General features: G+C 41.6%; 1 protein-coding gene across 3 annotated transcripts in view; it reads right to left on the reverse strand.

Moving 5' to 3' along the window:
• Positions 1-13925, reverse strand: part of LOC134344226 (F-actin-monooxygenase mical1-like) — a 129572-nt gene that overhangs the window by 105026 nt on the left and 10621 nt on the right. For 2 of the 3 annotated variants that reach the window (XM_063043673.1, XM_063043671.1), the window contains exon 2: positions 1410-1716. In XM_063043673.1, coding sequence (XP_062899743.1) covers positions 1410-1652 — 243 coding nt within the window. In that variant the 5' untranslated portion in view covers positions 1653-1716. The remainder of the gene's footprint in view (positions 1-1409; positions 1717-13925) is intronic. The other variant, XM_063043672.1, reaches the window with a different exon arrangement.

Consider the following 13925-nt stretch of genomic DNA (forward strand, 5'->3'; position numbering starts at 1 on the left):
ATATTGGCTTAGATTGGAATACCACTTCGTTGACCACTTGCACGCTTTGTCCACCACACCAGGTGGGATCACCCGTTCCCACCCCAATATCTCAGTCTATGGCCTCCTGTACTGCCACAACGAGGCAACTCTCAGCTTGGAGGAGCTCCAGTTAGAGAAATCAATGTTCAGGCCATCTGAGTAGCTTCCAACCAGATGGCATGAGCATTGATTTCTCTAACTTCAGTCATTTCTCACACCTCCTCCTTTTCTCTTTTCCATCCTCCATTCTGGCTCCCTTCGTACCCCTTTCCTTCTCCTCACTTGCACATTATCTCCCTCAGTGTTTCTTCTCCTTCCCTTTCTCCCATGGTCCACTCTTCTCTCCTATCAGATTTCTTCCTCTTCGACCTTTACCTTTTCCACTTATCATCTCTCAGCTTCTCACTGCTCCCACCCATCTACCCCTCCACTGGGATCACCTATAACCTACCAGCTTGTAATCCTTCTCCATACCCCTAACTTCTTAGTCTGGCATCTCTCCCCTTCCTTTCCTGTACTGATGATGAGTCTCAGCCCCAAACATTGACCTTTTATTCATTTCTATAGATGCTGCCTGACCTGCTGAGTTCCTCCAGCATTTTATGTGTGTTGCTCTGGATTTCCAGCATCTGCAGAATCTCCTGTGTCCAGAATTTCCTGTCTTTATTATTGAGTTTGCAGTAATAAACACTGCTTTTTATAATCTCTGCATAAAAAGAGAAAGATCCTGTGCAGATGGTACAACAGTAAATAGACCAAGTATCTGCAAGGAAATGAATCAAACAATCAGGGAGGAAATTGCTTCTCTGTGCCACCAACAAAAACAATATGAGATAATCATAATCTGCAAAGGGGAACCCCAGGGACCTGGGATACATGGCGAAAATAAAATGGGGTGGATAGGAAGACTTGCGCACATCATGTGAGTGCCAGAGGGAAGAGCATTGTCAGGTGGGCTCCATGTATACACCTTCTTCTTCTTCTTAAACAGTCTGTTGGGATCAAGAGCAAGGGCAGAACGGGAAGATGGAAGGCAACAGATAAACGGAACTAATAAGAAATGGAAGTGGGAAGAAATGACCTAATCAATTTATAAAAGAACAAAAGTAAGGCAAGTGTAAAAGGTAAAGGTAAATATTGAAAGGAAAGTGGTGCTGAGCATTTCAAATCCGCAAATATTTATAATTTACAGTTTCATTGTCAAGGAAATAGAATCCCAGCAAGCATCTCTCTGCTCCTTGAGGATAGGAGGACATAAAACTAAATTTCAGCAAAGCAGCAGTGCTAATCTGTTTTTAAGGGAATTAAATTCAAAAGTTGTGTCTACATTAGGCAACAGAAATACATACATTTTCCAGTCCACCTTTAACAAACAGATTGACACTTGCCTTTGTGTTGACACATGACTCGCCTCTTTCGTAATCCTGATGTGCTGCTCGTTTATCCAGCTTAACCCATAAGGCTTTGGCCTTCCAGTAATTGAGGTTGCCTTTCAGCTTGTGGTAGAAGCTGCGATGGTCCCTGGGATCCAGGCGCAGAAAGCTGCACAACTCCTGGAAGACACTCAGCGTCTCCTTACAGGTCTTTCCTTGCAGGAACTTATCAAAGAGACTGTGAGCTTCATTCTCCATTGTGGGAAATATCCTTCCTCAAGGCTTAAAAATTCCCAGTATTTTCAAGTCAGTGCATCTGAAACTTGAAATATAGTAGAGTTTGTATTAGTGAGACCAAATATTCAGGTCCGGTTTACTCCGATTTCAAGCTGTGACAATGGTTCCCACATGGTAGAAGCAAATGCATTAAACTAGAAGCACTCCCTCCCCACCCTCGTACACTGTTCAAAAGTTCAAAGTATTGCATTAAATATTGAGGGATACTAGACGCTTTGCTAAAATCGTGTGAAATGTGGGACTTCAGTTATGTAAAAAGAGGAGTCTGGGTTACCCTCTTTACAGAACGAGAAATTAAAGGGACATTAACAGATGTTCAAAATTTGAACACAGAGAAACTTACCCGACTGACAAATGGTCTGATAATAATGACCTTCATAATCATTTACTGGATGGTAGAGTGTTGCAAGGTTTTCTCTCTAATTCGAACTATTTCAAAACCATCTTTTGATTGCAAAACGAAATTGCACTCAACAGATTAAACTCCCCCTCCCCCGCCCGACGCGTTGATTAATTTAACACATGTTTCGCTGTTTACAATACAATTAATTTCTAATCTTATTTGTAAATAATTATGGCACAAAACATCAAGAATAAATACGCTCAACCTGAATTTATAACACGTTAGCTTGTGAAAGTGAGATATTTTAAAAGAAAATACTGATACCATAGGGTTTCAAGTGAGTTCCCCAAACGCTGATCAGCTTTGTTTTTTACTCGCTGCTCGACCTTTATTTTAATTCATATTTACGATCAGTAAAATAAGTAGTGGGTACAATTCTTATTTGAAAAACGTCCTGTGTGTTTCCAGACCATTCCTAAACAGTACCTCTGGAAACATCCTTTCTGGAAAAGGACCCAGTGATTGCTTCAAGCATCTTTGCCCCGAGGTTCTTCGCCCTTCATACCAGGACAAGCAACCGGACCTCCCGCTAACCTACATTCCACTTAGATCGGTAAGTGACCGGGTCACCATGTCTGCTCACCCGGTTTTAGCGAGACCTCGAACGGTTGCAAATCCGATCGGGAGCAGGACTTCCAACAATTTGCAGCCGATCGCATCAAGTCCTAAATGTAGTATCAATAAAATCCGCAACCTAAAATCCAAATGCTCCCAGCTAACTTTCGCAAATCCAAATATAAAGTTTCAGAATGTTACTCACGAAGGCTCTCAAGCAGAATTATTATAGCAGGGTACAACTATCTGTTGCAGTGCACCGAACCAGACGTTCGTGTTGGTCCTGACGAAGGGTTCCGGCCCGAAACGTTGACTGATCGTTTCCACGGATGCTGCCCGACCTGCTGAGTTCCTCCAGCGTGTTGTGAGTGTTGCTTTGACCCCGGCATCTGCAGAGTATTTTGTGCTGGTAATGTTCGGACCTGCAGATCGAAACCTGCAGTAACTGTTGGCTACTGAATCAGAGCTCAGCCATGACATGCATCCTGCCATCCATCTCGAGTTTGTTCCAGTACATTATCAGGGACAAGATAACTATCTGCTAATGGATGTGAACGGTTCCCCATCCATAGTCAAACTCGCTGATATTGGCACAACTGTCAATGGGCACTTTGTAAAGAAGTTTAAGCCCTAAGTGAAGCCTCATCACTTATGGGGCAAAGCCATAAGAATATAGGGACTTCATTTTCCGGTTTATAAATTCCCGAGATCTGGATGGCAGTGCTTTTTAATTATAAGTGTGATTACTGTGGGTTTGGTGATATCAGTTCCAGTCTGGGGTTTGATACTGGAGCTAATGTTGGGGCACCACTCCCTAGAAAATGCAGATTTTTAAAAACCACACCAAACATGTTATTCACATTTAGTTACAATATATTACTCTGTTTTCTGTAGCCTCATCGCCAAAAATAAACGGGACATAACAGGAATCTTCACGATCCTTCGACAGGGACCTTCCACTTCAGTAGATGCCGTGTGCAGAGTGCGGATGCTTCAGCGCCTCATTGAAACCATCGTCGAGTGTTAGATCACGCAAGGTGGTTCTGTGCCTTCTCCAGAAACTGCCTCATTTCAAACGGACAGGGTGTGAACTCTTGGGAATGAGGGTGTGCCTGACGGGCTGCCATTGGAGGCTCCGAGCAGGTGACATCTACCCTGGCTGGCTCCAAGCCACTTCCTCCACTGCAGGCCCCTGTCAAATGCGCTCCTCCCCACGACATGGCCCAACGCTGTGCTTGCTACCCGTTTCATGAGGCCGGGCTGCACACCACGTCCACACTCAGTTCAACTTGACTGACTCTGGAATTTGTAGTTGTTCATAATTGGCTGAGAAACTACCAGGGCAGTTAGAATTTTTGGGCAAAGGACCAAGTTTGAAAAAAAAAATGGCTGCTGTGTTCCTCTGCATTAGAAATGCTGTTATGTACTGCAGTTGCATCGCCCTGAAGTTTTGAAGGATGCAATAGATGCGGGAGGAGGATTGGAGGGTTGCGGATGTTGTTGTTTTATTCAAGAAAGGGAGATAGCCCAGGAAATTATAGACCAGTGAATCTTACCTCAGTGGTTGGTAAGTTGATGGAGAAGATCCTGAGAGGCAGGATTCATGAACATTTGGAAAGGTATGATTAGGAATAGCCAGCATGGCTTTGTCAAGGGCAGGTCGTGCCTTACGAGCCTGATTGAATTTTCTGAGGATGTGACTAAACACATTGATGAAGGAAGAGCAGTAGATGTAGTGTAAATGGATTTCAGCAAGGCATTTGATAAGGTACCCCATGCAAGGCTCAACTCTGGTCGCCTCACTACAGGAAGGATGTGGAAGCCATAGAAAGGGCGCAGAGAAGATTTACAAGGATGTTGCCTGGATTGGGGACCATGCCTTATGAGAATAGGTTGAGTGAACTCGGCCTTTTCTCCTTGGAGCGACGGAGGATGAGAGGTGACCTGATAGAGGTGTATAAGATGATTAGAGACATTGATTGTGTGGATAGTCAGAGGCTTTTTCCCAGGGCTGAAATGGTTGCCACAAGAGGACACAGGTTTAAGGTGCTGGGGAGAAGGTACAGAGGAGATGTCAGGGGTAAGTTTTTAAGTGTGTGGAACGGGCAGCCAGCAACAGTGGTGGAGGTGGATACGATAGGGTCTTTTAAGAGACTTTTGGATAGGTACATGGAGCTTAGAAAAATAGAGGGCTATAGGTAAGCCTAGTAATTTCTAAGGTAGGGACATGTTCGGCACAACTTTGTGGGCCAAAGGGCCTGTATTGTGCTGTAGGTTTTCTACAAAGGCAAGTGTTTTATTTTCTAGGCAAACACTAAAGTGTTTGAGTGAATTACATTTAGTGGATGTAGCTGGTGGAGTTACAGCTTTTCAGCTCCGGCAACAGCGGTTAACTCCTGAACATCAGTGCTGTCCCGTGTGGAGCTTGCACGTTCCACGTGTAACTGTGTAAACTGTAGCTCAATTAGCCATTGTACAATGCCCTTTGTATATAGGTGATTGACAGAGAGTTGAAGGGCATGGGAGCAGTAGGGGAGGTTAAAACGAGTTAGAGTAGGATTTTTTTATTTTATTGAGATACAGCATGGAATTGGCCCTTCAAGCCACGTCACTCAGCAATCACCCGATTTAATCCCAGTCTAATCACAGACAATTTACAATGACCAATTAACCTACCAGTCGGTAGGTCTTTGGATTATGGGAGGAAACCCATACCCTAAAGGCTGATTTATACTTGTGCATACTAGCTTCCGCCGCAGCGGTAAATGCATTTCCTCGTCCATGTCTCTCAGTGGCTGGACAAACACAGAAAATTCACCTTCTTCAGTTTCAGTCGCCATTGTTTGAAGTTTGAGTTTTTTCGTGTTGAGTTTCAACACAAAGAAACTCAACACAGTGGCATAGAAACCCCACCGTCAACAGGCTGTAGCAGCTAGCTACAAACTGGCGTCAAGCACAGGGTCCTCCATAATTTTGGAGGTCTGTAAAGCTTTATGGAAAGCGTTGCAGTCAGAGTTCCTTCCCTGCCCTTCAGTCACCCAATGGGAAGCTATTGCAGCGTAGGAGGAAATGCGACACTACCAAGCGGACCAATCACAGTTGTTGCGGTCTGCAACACCGTGACACGTAGTTACATTTTGGGAGAGGTGTGCATTAGGCGATGGCATACGGTTCAGCGTAGATACAGCATAGGGTTCGCAGCTATGCCATACCTATGGCGTACATTTGACGCACAAGTATAAATCAGCCTTAACAGGGAGAATGTACAAACTCCTTACAGGCATCGATGGGAACTGAACGTGGTCACCTATACTGTAAAGTGTTGTGCTAACTACTACACAATAGTGCCGGAGAATTTGATGGTTAGCACAGACTTGGTGAGCCCATGACTCTATTATTAGATTTTTTTTAAAAATCTCAATCATCCCTGGGGATCTGTCTATTATGAGAAGAAGAGGAGGATTGTCTCTTTAAAGTGACTGTTCTGAACTACACAAATAGATTTACGAATTTATTGCATGCCAGATATAAAATTTCCTGTTTACTTTCCAACTGACCTCAGTATTCATTCTTGATGGCAGAAAAAATGCATTCAGTGCATGTTTTTTTTAAATTTTATTTTTGCTCCATTAGACAAGATCAAGCAGTTTCAGATGTGACAGTAATATTTTCCCATTTCCCTTTCAGGAGAATGTTTCTCAAGTACCAACCTACCTTACTTCATTCTCTGCATCAGGAACAGTAAATCACATTAGTCATAAACCCAGCCAAGGCACAGCATAATCATATATGACTAATCTGGGCTAAGGCTTCAGTACAGAAATCAGAGTGCTGCACCACAGGTGATTCTTGAGATGAAGATATTAAACCAAGGCTTTATCTGTTATCCAAAAGCCGTGGCACAATTCAAGGGTGAGAATGGGAGTTCTCAATCATTATCACTACATTGGATTAATACAGACATCTCATGATCACTGTATTGCACCACGTGACAGTTTACTGTATGCAGATTATAGGTTTGCTGTATGCAAACTGCATGTCATTAAAACCACAGCTACATTTAAAAGCAGCAGGTCAAAGTTGAGTTTATTGTGAAATTGTGGATAGGGTATGGTGGATGTTTACATGAAAAATTGAACAGGTTAGTACACTTTCCTGAAAAAGGGAAGATTGATGATGGCTTGATAATGATCTTTAAAACTGAGGAGTTTTGGAAAGACTTGCAGATAAAAATCAGGAGCCATAAATATAAAATAATTATGAATAAAGCTCTTAATTCAGGAGAAATGTCTTCAGATGACTGTAAAATGGGAGTTTAAGGAGAAGCTACATAAAGAGGTTTCATAGATAGAGTTTGGTGTAGTAGGGCTGGAAGAAGCTTGTGTGAACCATAAAGGCCATCTCAGAGCCTTCTGCTTCCCTTTTCATGGATACTGCCCAACTTGCTGAGTGTTTGAGTTCAATTGTCATTCAACCAGACATGAATACAGCCAAATGAAAGGGCTCCTCTGGGGCCAAGGTGCAAAACACAAAAACAACAGTCATATACAGCACAAAGCACGTAGAGTACATAAGATATCAGTAAAATACAGTCACACAAAAAATATATAGTCCAAGACCCTGAATCCATAGCAATGTCTGTTTTAATTTCAGAATTCTAGCAATAGTTTTAAAAATTTTCTCAGAGTAGTTGTATGTTGCATCTTCAATGTAAAAACCTATTCCAATGTTTTACTTCTGTGCCTGATATGGGTGTCATGGGTAAGGTAGGCACACTTTGGCCCTTCAGAGGGTAATTGTAGAACCTCCTTCTCACTCACTTCAGGCATATTTTATCAATATATTCTCCCCGATGTAGTTGCAAAAAAAGCTACTGACACCTATGTTAACCAACACTAAAGGCATGATATTCACAAGTGCCAGTGACACATACACATCACAGTTCGGGTTTTGGAGATGTTCTTCAGACCACTGAGAGGTGCAACATTTAATGTAAAAAAAAAATAAAATTGCACAGCAACAAGTTTTTGTCACATTTCTCGGAAATGGGGTAGATTGTTTTCCCCAGTTCCGCACAGCTTTCATCCTCCCCCTCCCTTCCAACAAATTTGCAGCGATGATTCTTGATCTTTCATCAAAATGGGAAATTTAACCAACTTTGCTGCCAGCTTCCATCTTTCTTACTGTGGCATAATCCTTTCTACCTTTCCCTGCCTTAAAATTCTGATACCAGGCAAAAAGCCAATACACAGATTCACACCTTTTCCTTAATTACACTTCCTCCAACCTAATTGCTTGTAAGGACTCCAGTCCATTCTCCAAGTTTCTCCATTTCAGTTCTGATGATGTCTGTGTCTCTAGCGATGTGCAGTAATTCTGATAATATACAGTGTTTCTGAAGATGTCAGTGATTCTGACAATGTACAGAGTTTCTGAAGGTGTCAGTGACTCTGACAATGTACAGAGTTTCTGAAGGTGTCAGTGACTCTGACAATGTACAGAGTTTCTGAAGGTGTCAGTGACTCTGACAATGTACAGAGTTTCTGAAGGTGTCAGTGACTCTGACAATGTACAGAGTTTCTGAAGGTGTCAGTGACTCTGACAATGTACAGAGTTTCTGAAGGTGTCAGTGACTCTGACAATGTACAGAGTTTCTGAAGGTGTCAGTGACTCTGACAATGTACAGAGTTTCTGAAGGTGTCAGTGACTCTGACAATGTACAGAGTTTCTGAAGGTGTCAGTGACTCTGACAATGTACAAGAGTTTTTGACAATGTACGGTGTTCCTCATGAGGTACGGAGTTTCTGAAGGTGTCAGTGACTCTGATGAGACACGGTGCCCATGACGAGGTACGGTGTTTCTGAGAGTGGTGGGTGCACCGAATGCACTGCCGGAAACGATGGTGGAAGCGGATACAATAGGGTCTTTTAAGAGCTTCTTAGTTGGAGCTTAGAAAAATAGAGGGCTATGCGCTAGGGAAATTCTAGGCAGTTTCTAGAGCAGGTTACATGGTCGGCACAACAGGTAGGGCCTGTAATGTGCTGTAGATTTCTATGTTCTATGATGTACGGTGTTTCTGAAGATGTACAGTGTTTCTGATGAGCAGCCAAAGATTTTGCTCCACCATGTTTTATTTCTTTTTCATCTTCTGTAATTATTGTTCTCACCTGTCTAATTCCTAGCTATTGAGCTATTTCTACCATTCCTCACAACTGAAACATTGCATGGAACCACCACCAAACAGACGTGACCCTCTTTTTTCCTGTCCCGATTTCAAAGAACCATCTCTTTCATATCCTGGTACACTCACTAATCCCTGCCAGGACAGCTACCCTTCCTACCATATCCTAACATGCAAATGCTTAAAATATAACACCTGTCATGAGAACTCCTCCATTTACAATGTCCTGAACCTCAATAAAATCTTGAGTTGTAAGAACTTGCAATTTAGTTTAGCATATTCACTGCTGGGATATTATCTCATTATGCTGGTGAGACTGCTTTGGAAAACACACTCATTCTTGTTGGGTTGCTACACTGCTCTGGTGAAACTCAGAAATTTAGAAAATAAGATACCTTTCCTTGGATCAGATATTGTACAAATTTCCAAATTCAAAATGAGTTCATCAAATTAATATCATACCTACAGCTTCTATTGTTTTGGACAGAAGCTGTTAATAATAAATTTGGTAAAGCCCTCCTCATCATTGAGCACATCTACATGAAGCATTGTTGCAGGAAAGCAGCATCCATTATCAGGGACTCCCACCACACAATTATTAACCCTCAACCATCATGCTTTTGAACCAAACAGAATAACTTCACTTGCCTCATCATTGAAATGTTCCCACAACCTATGGATTCACTTTCAAGGATTCTTCATCTCATGGTTTTGCTATTTATTACTATTATTTATTTATTTTTGTATTTGCACAGTTTGTTGTCTTTTGCACACTGGTTGAACACCCAAATAGGTGTGGTCTTTCATTGATTATATTATGATTATTATTCTATTATGGATTTATTGAGTATGCTGACAAGAAAATGAATCTCAGGGCTGTACAGTACATAATGAGATTTGTAGTTCCATAATAAACTTACTTTGAAGTTTGTTCCTATTTATGTTTGTCAAGGACACTTCTTTTATTTGTGACTTGTCTTATTATTTCCATTTGCATTTTCATCTCTTCTGCCATTGTGTCTGCTTTTCTTTCCAATTTCTAGTGACCAATTGTGTTCTCCCATTCTCTTCTCTTTCCCACGTGCCTTAAAACTTCCTTTATCTCTTACGTTTCCCATTCCAGGTATTTGGCCTGATTTATTAACCTTGTTTGTCTTTGCTGACCCACTGCCCACTTTCTGTTTAACTTCAGATCGTTCTTTCCACATTTCTAAACAACATCAAGGAGGCCAAACAGCCCATTAAGTCTATGCCAGCTCACAGGGTAATCCCATTCCCCCACAAATTTTCCTGAAAACTCATTCTCCCCACATTCCCATTAATTCCGCTCCCCCCATCTACCTCCATTCTATTATTTACACACACTAGGGGTAATTTCCATGCCCATCTAACTGACCAACTCACATACCTTTGAGAAGTTGGAGGAAACATGAGCATACACTCAAAGGAAACGTGGTCACAGAGACAATGTACAAACCCCTCCATTCAGACCAGAGATCACAGTATGTATATTCCTTCTAAGGTTAGACCAAAAGTGAATAAAATACCCTGTGTATGGTCTCACCAAAGCCCTGCAGGACATTGCAGTCCTGTACTGAAACTTCTTGTGACGAAGGCTAACATGCCACACGCTTTCTTAACTGCTTAATGCTCCCATAGGTTTGCTTTCACTGTACATCAACATATCTCAACTTGTTCACCAAATTTTCTAATCCATCGCCATTTAATAATACACTGTCTTTCTAAAGAACCCAGGTCACTGACACTGTGAAATAGCAGCTTTGCTGGCTCTATCACTGGGCAACCCTTTACTTTGTAAGTATCATATTTAAGTTCTTAATTAAAGGTTGTGTTTCAACTACCTCCTGGATATTGGGACTGCTCCATTTCCCACAAATAACTCTGAGGTATGCTGACATCTTCTACATTTTCCTAGTCACCCACCTTGCTAAGATATATCCTAGGATGTGCTGGGACATATCATCAGTGTTGTGACCTGGGGTCATCAGGCGTTTTGGGTCTTTCAACATCAGACACTCTTAACCAGATGACTCAGGCAAGGTTGATCAGACCCCAGGTTGTGTCCCAGCAGCATTGGTTCATGGGTCACACCTCTTGATCCATAGCATCTGGAGGCTTGCTCAATAGCCTCTGAGACGGTCCTGATGATTCTTCTCTTTGTAGCTCCCGTAATACCAGGGAGAGAGTAGGTTCTGCAGAGCGAGCAGCCAGCAGATCTTCAACAGCTAGGCTCACATTGTGCCCTCCAACCTGTCTCTGGCACTGCTCTACCAGCTCCTGGTACTTGGCCTTTTACATAATTTTGACTCAAATCCAGGATGTTCATGTAAATATTGTTTTTACCGGGGGAAATTCCCAACCTTTATTTCACAATCTAACCAGAACATTGTTCACAGTATAACTGTTTGATCCTAGTACTGCTATTTCTTTTCATCCCTACTACCCTCAAGGAATATTCACAACAATCTTTCATTTCTTCATTTTTGAATCAACAATAGAATCTTTTTACAACCACTAAAGCAGCTGACAGGCTCTTAATCTAAAGCAGGGGTTCCCAACTTGAGGTCCGTGGACCCTTCGGTTAATGGTGGGGGGAGGGAAGATCCCCCGATCTAAAGTCTCATCTGAAAGAACCATGAACTGAAGGAACATAGACTTTGACAGATTATAGGGCTGGAGAAGATTATGGACCAAGTGACTGTCTGTCTTACATAGTAGGTTCAATATTCATTTTTATTTTCAGGCAGTAAATGACAGTAATGCGAGATCCTTCAAATGGACAGAGCACTGGAAATACACGGGTACTTCCTAAGCCCCTAGAACTGAAGACCCACCAGAATGGCAATGCAACTTCAGGAACAACTAACTGTACGTTCTGCCCAAAGATGCTTCAGGATAGGGCTGCAACAGTCCTTCAAAGGAGTCAATGAGCCAGGTCAAGCCAGGTTGTGGAACTGCTAGAGCATTACATGCCCCCAGATCTCACTAAGGTGACTCTTGCTTTCTGCATTCCCATTGAAATTATTTTTCCTCCTCTAAGCTGGAGAAAGTGGATTTCCTTCAACAAATACGTACACCAACATTTCACAAGCTATCACCATTTAAATCATATATTGTCTTTACCTTTTTTTTACCCTATCAAAGTGGATTACATTATACTGAATGTCCCATGAATTTGACTGCTCGGTAAACTAGTCTAAATTACACTGAAGCCTCTTTGCATCTTCTTTACAACTCATAATCTCACTTGGTTATGTGTCAGAAAAAAACCTGAGAAATATTACATCAGCAAAATCATTTATGCATTTAGTAAATAACTGAGCACGAAGCATTGATCCCAGTGGTACTCTACAAGTCACTGCCTGTCACCTGAATTAGGACCCACTTACTCCTACTCTTGGTTTACTATTGACAATCAATTTTCAGTCCACGCACTTATTCCTTGCACTTCAATCCTGCACACTAATTTCTAATGTGAGACTTTTCAAAGGCCATCTTAAAAGCATCAACAACTTGATTGTTAAATTTTATGATCATAAACATCATAGGCAGGAAAGTTATGAAGAAAACATAAGGAGCCTACAAACAGATACATAAAATATAATTAAGTAAACAGAAATCTAATAAACAGCGTATAACGTGAGAACATGCAGGAAGAATAACAAAAACCATAAGCATATTATAGTATCTAAATAGTGACACAAGAAGCTATAAACCAAAGGGTAAACTTCACTCAACTTCACTCCAAAGATTCAAAGTACAATTATTACCGAAGTATCTATGCCGTATACAACTCTGAGTTTTGTCTTCCCACAGCCATGAAACAAAGAAACACCGTGAAACCGATTCATAGATAACATCCTGATGAAGGGTCCCAGTGCGAAACATTGGCTATTTACTTTTTTCCATAGATGCTGCCTGGCCAGCTGAGTTCCTCCAGCATTTTGTGTGTGTTGCTTGGATTTCCAGCATCTGCAGATTTTCTCTTGTTTGTTAAAGATAACATCAAACACCCAGTGTGCAAAAAAAAATCATGCAAATGGCAAAAAAATGAGCAAGGAACACAGAATATTAAACATCAAACCACAGTGTCAATGAAACAGTCTTGGAATGTTCAACTTAGTTAAGTTTTGTTCAGTTTAGTGCTGTGTTGTTTGTTGACTGCAGACAACAAAGCTAGTCTGCACCGATCAAAATCGCACAAATTAGCAATAAAGGAGTAGCCAGAAACCAGAAACACAGATAACATGAACGACAAAGTCCAAACCACAAACCACGTTGATTAAATGTTGCCCAAGACCAAAGACTCTGGCAGCATCAAGCCAGAGGGAGAGACCAGTCAAACACAGGCACCTTCTTCCGGGAGCAGTGAGTAAGAGCGAGGGACCAGTCACACACAGACACCCGTTCACTTTCCCCTCTCATCCCCATTGATTTCAATCTTGTTCGATGCCAGTGAGAAATGAATCTCCAGGCTTCTTGGCCTCTAGGCTGCACACTCTGCTCAAAACCTCAACAAACACCCTCGGAGGCAGTAAAGTGCCAGACTACTCTATCATTAAAATGTAAATCACCATCCAATTGCACACAGTTTAGCAGCAGAATCGTATTCAAAAGAAAAAGACGTAAAAGAAGTAGTTTTGTGAGTTGTCTGAAGGACATTGCGTTTGGTCGCGTTGTTCACTGGCACCATCTTCTTCAGTCCCATCATTGGAACTTCCCCCACAAACAATGGACTCACTTTCGTGGACTTGTCATCGCATGTTCTCAATATTTATTGCTTATTTATTATTATTATTTGCACAGTTTGTCATCTTTTGAACGTCCAAGTTGTGCAGCTTTTCATTGATTCTATTATAGTTATTCATTCTATTATGGATTTATTGAGTATGTCAATGAAAAAAAAGAGTCCTGGTTGTATATGGTGACATATATATACTTTGATAATAAATTTACTTTGAACTTTGGAATGAATGAACAGTTGATGTTTCGGTCCAAGATTCTTCTTCCAAACTTGGTACCGAAACAGTTTCCAGAACTCAGAGATGCAGAGGGATCTGTGTGTCAGCACATA

Source organism: Mobula hypostoma, chromosome 3 (assembly GCF_963921235.1).
Source record: "Mobula hypostoma chromosome 3, sMobHyp1.1, whole genome shotgun sequence".
In the NCBI taxonomy this organism is placed as follows: domain Eukaryota; kingdom Metazoa; phylum Chordata; class Chondrichthyes; order Myliobatiformes; family Myliobatidae; genus Mobula; species Mobula hypostoma.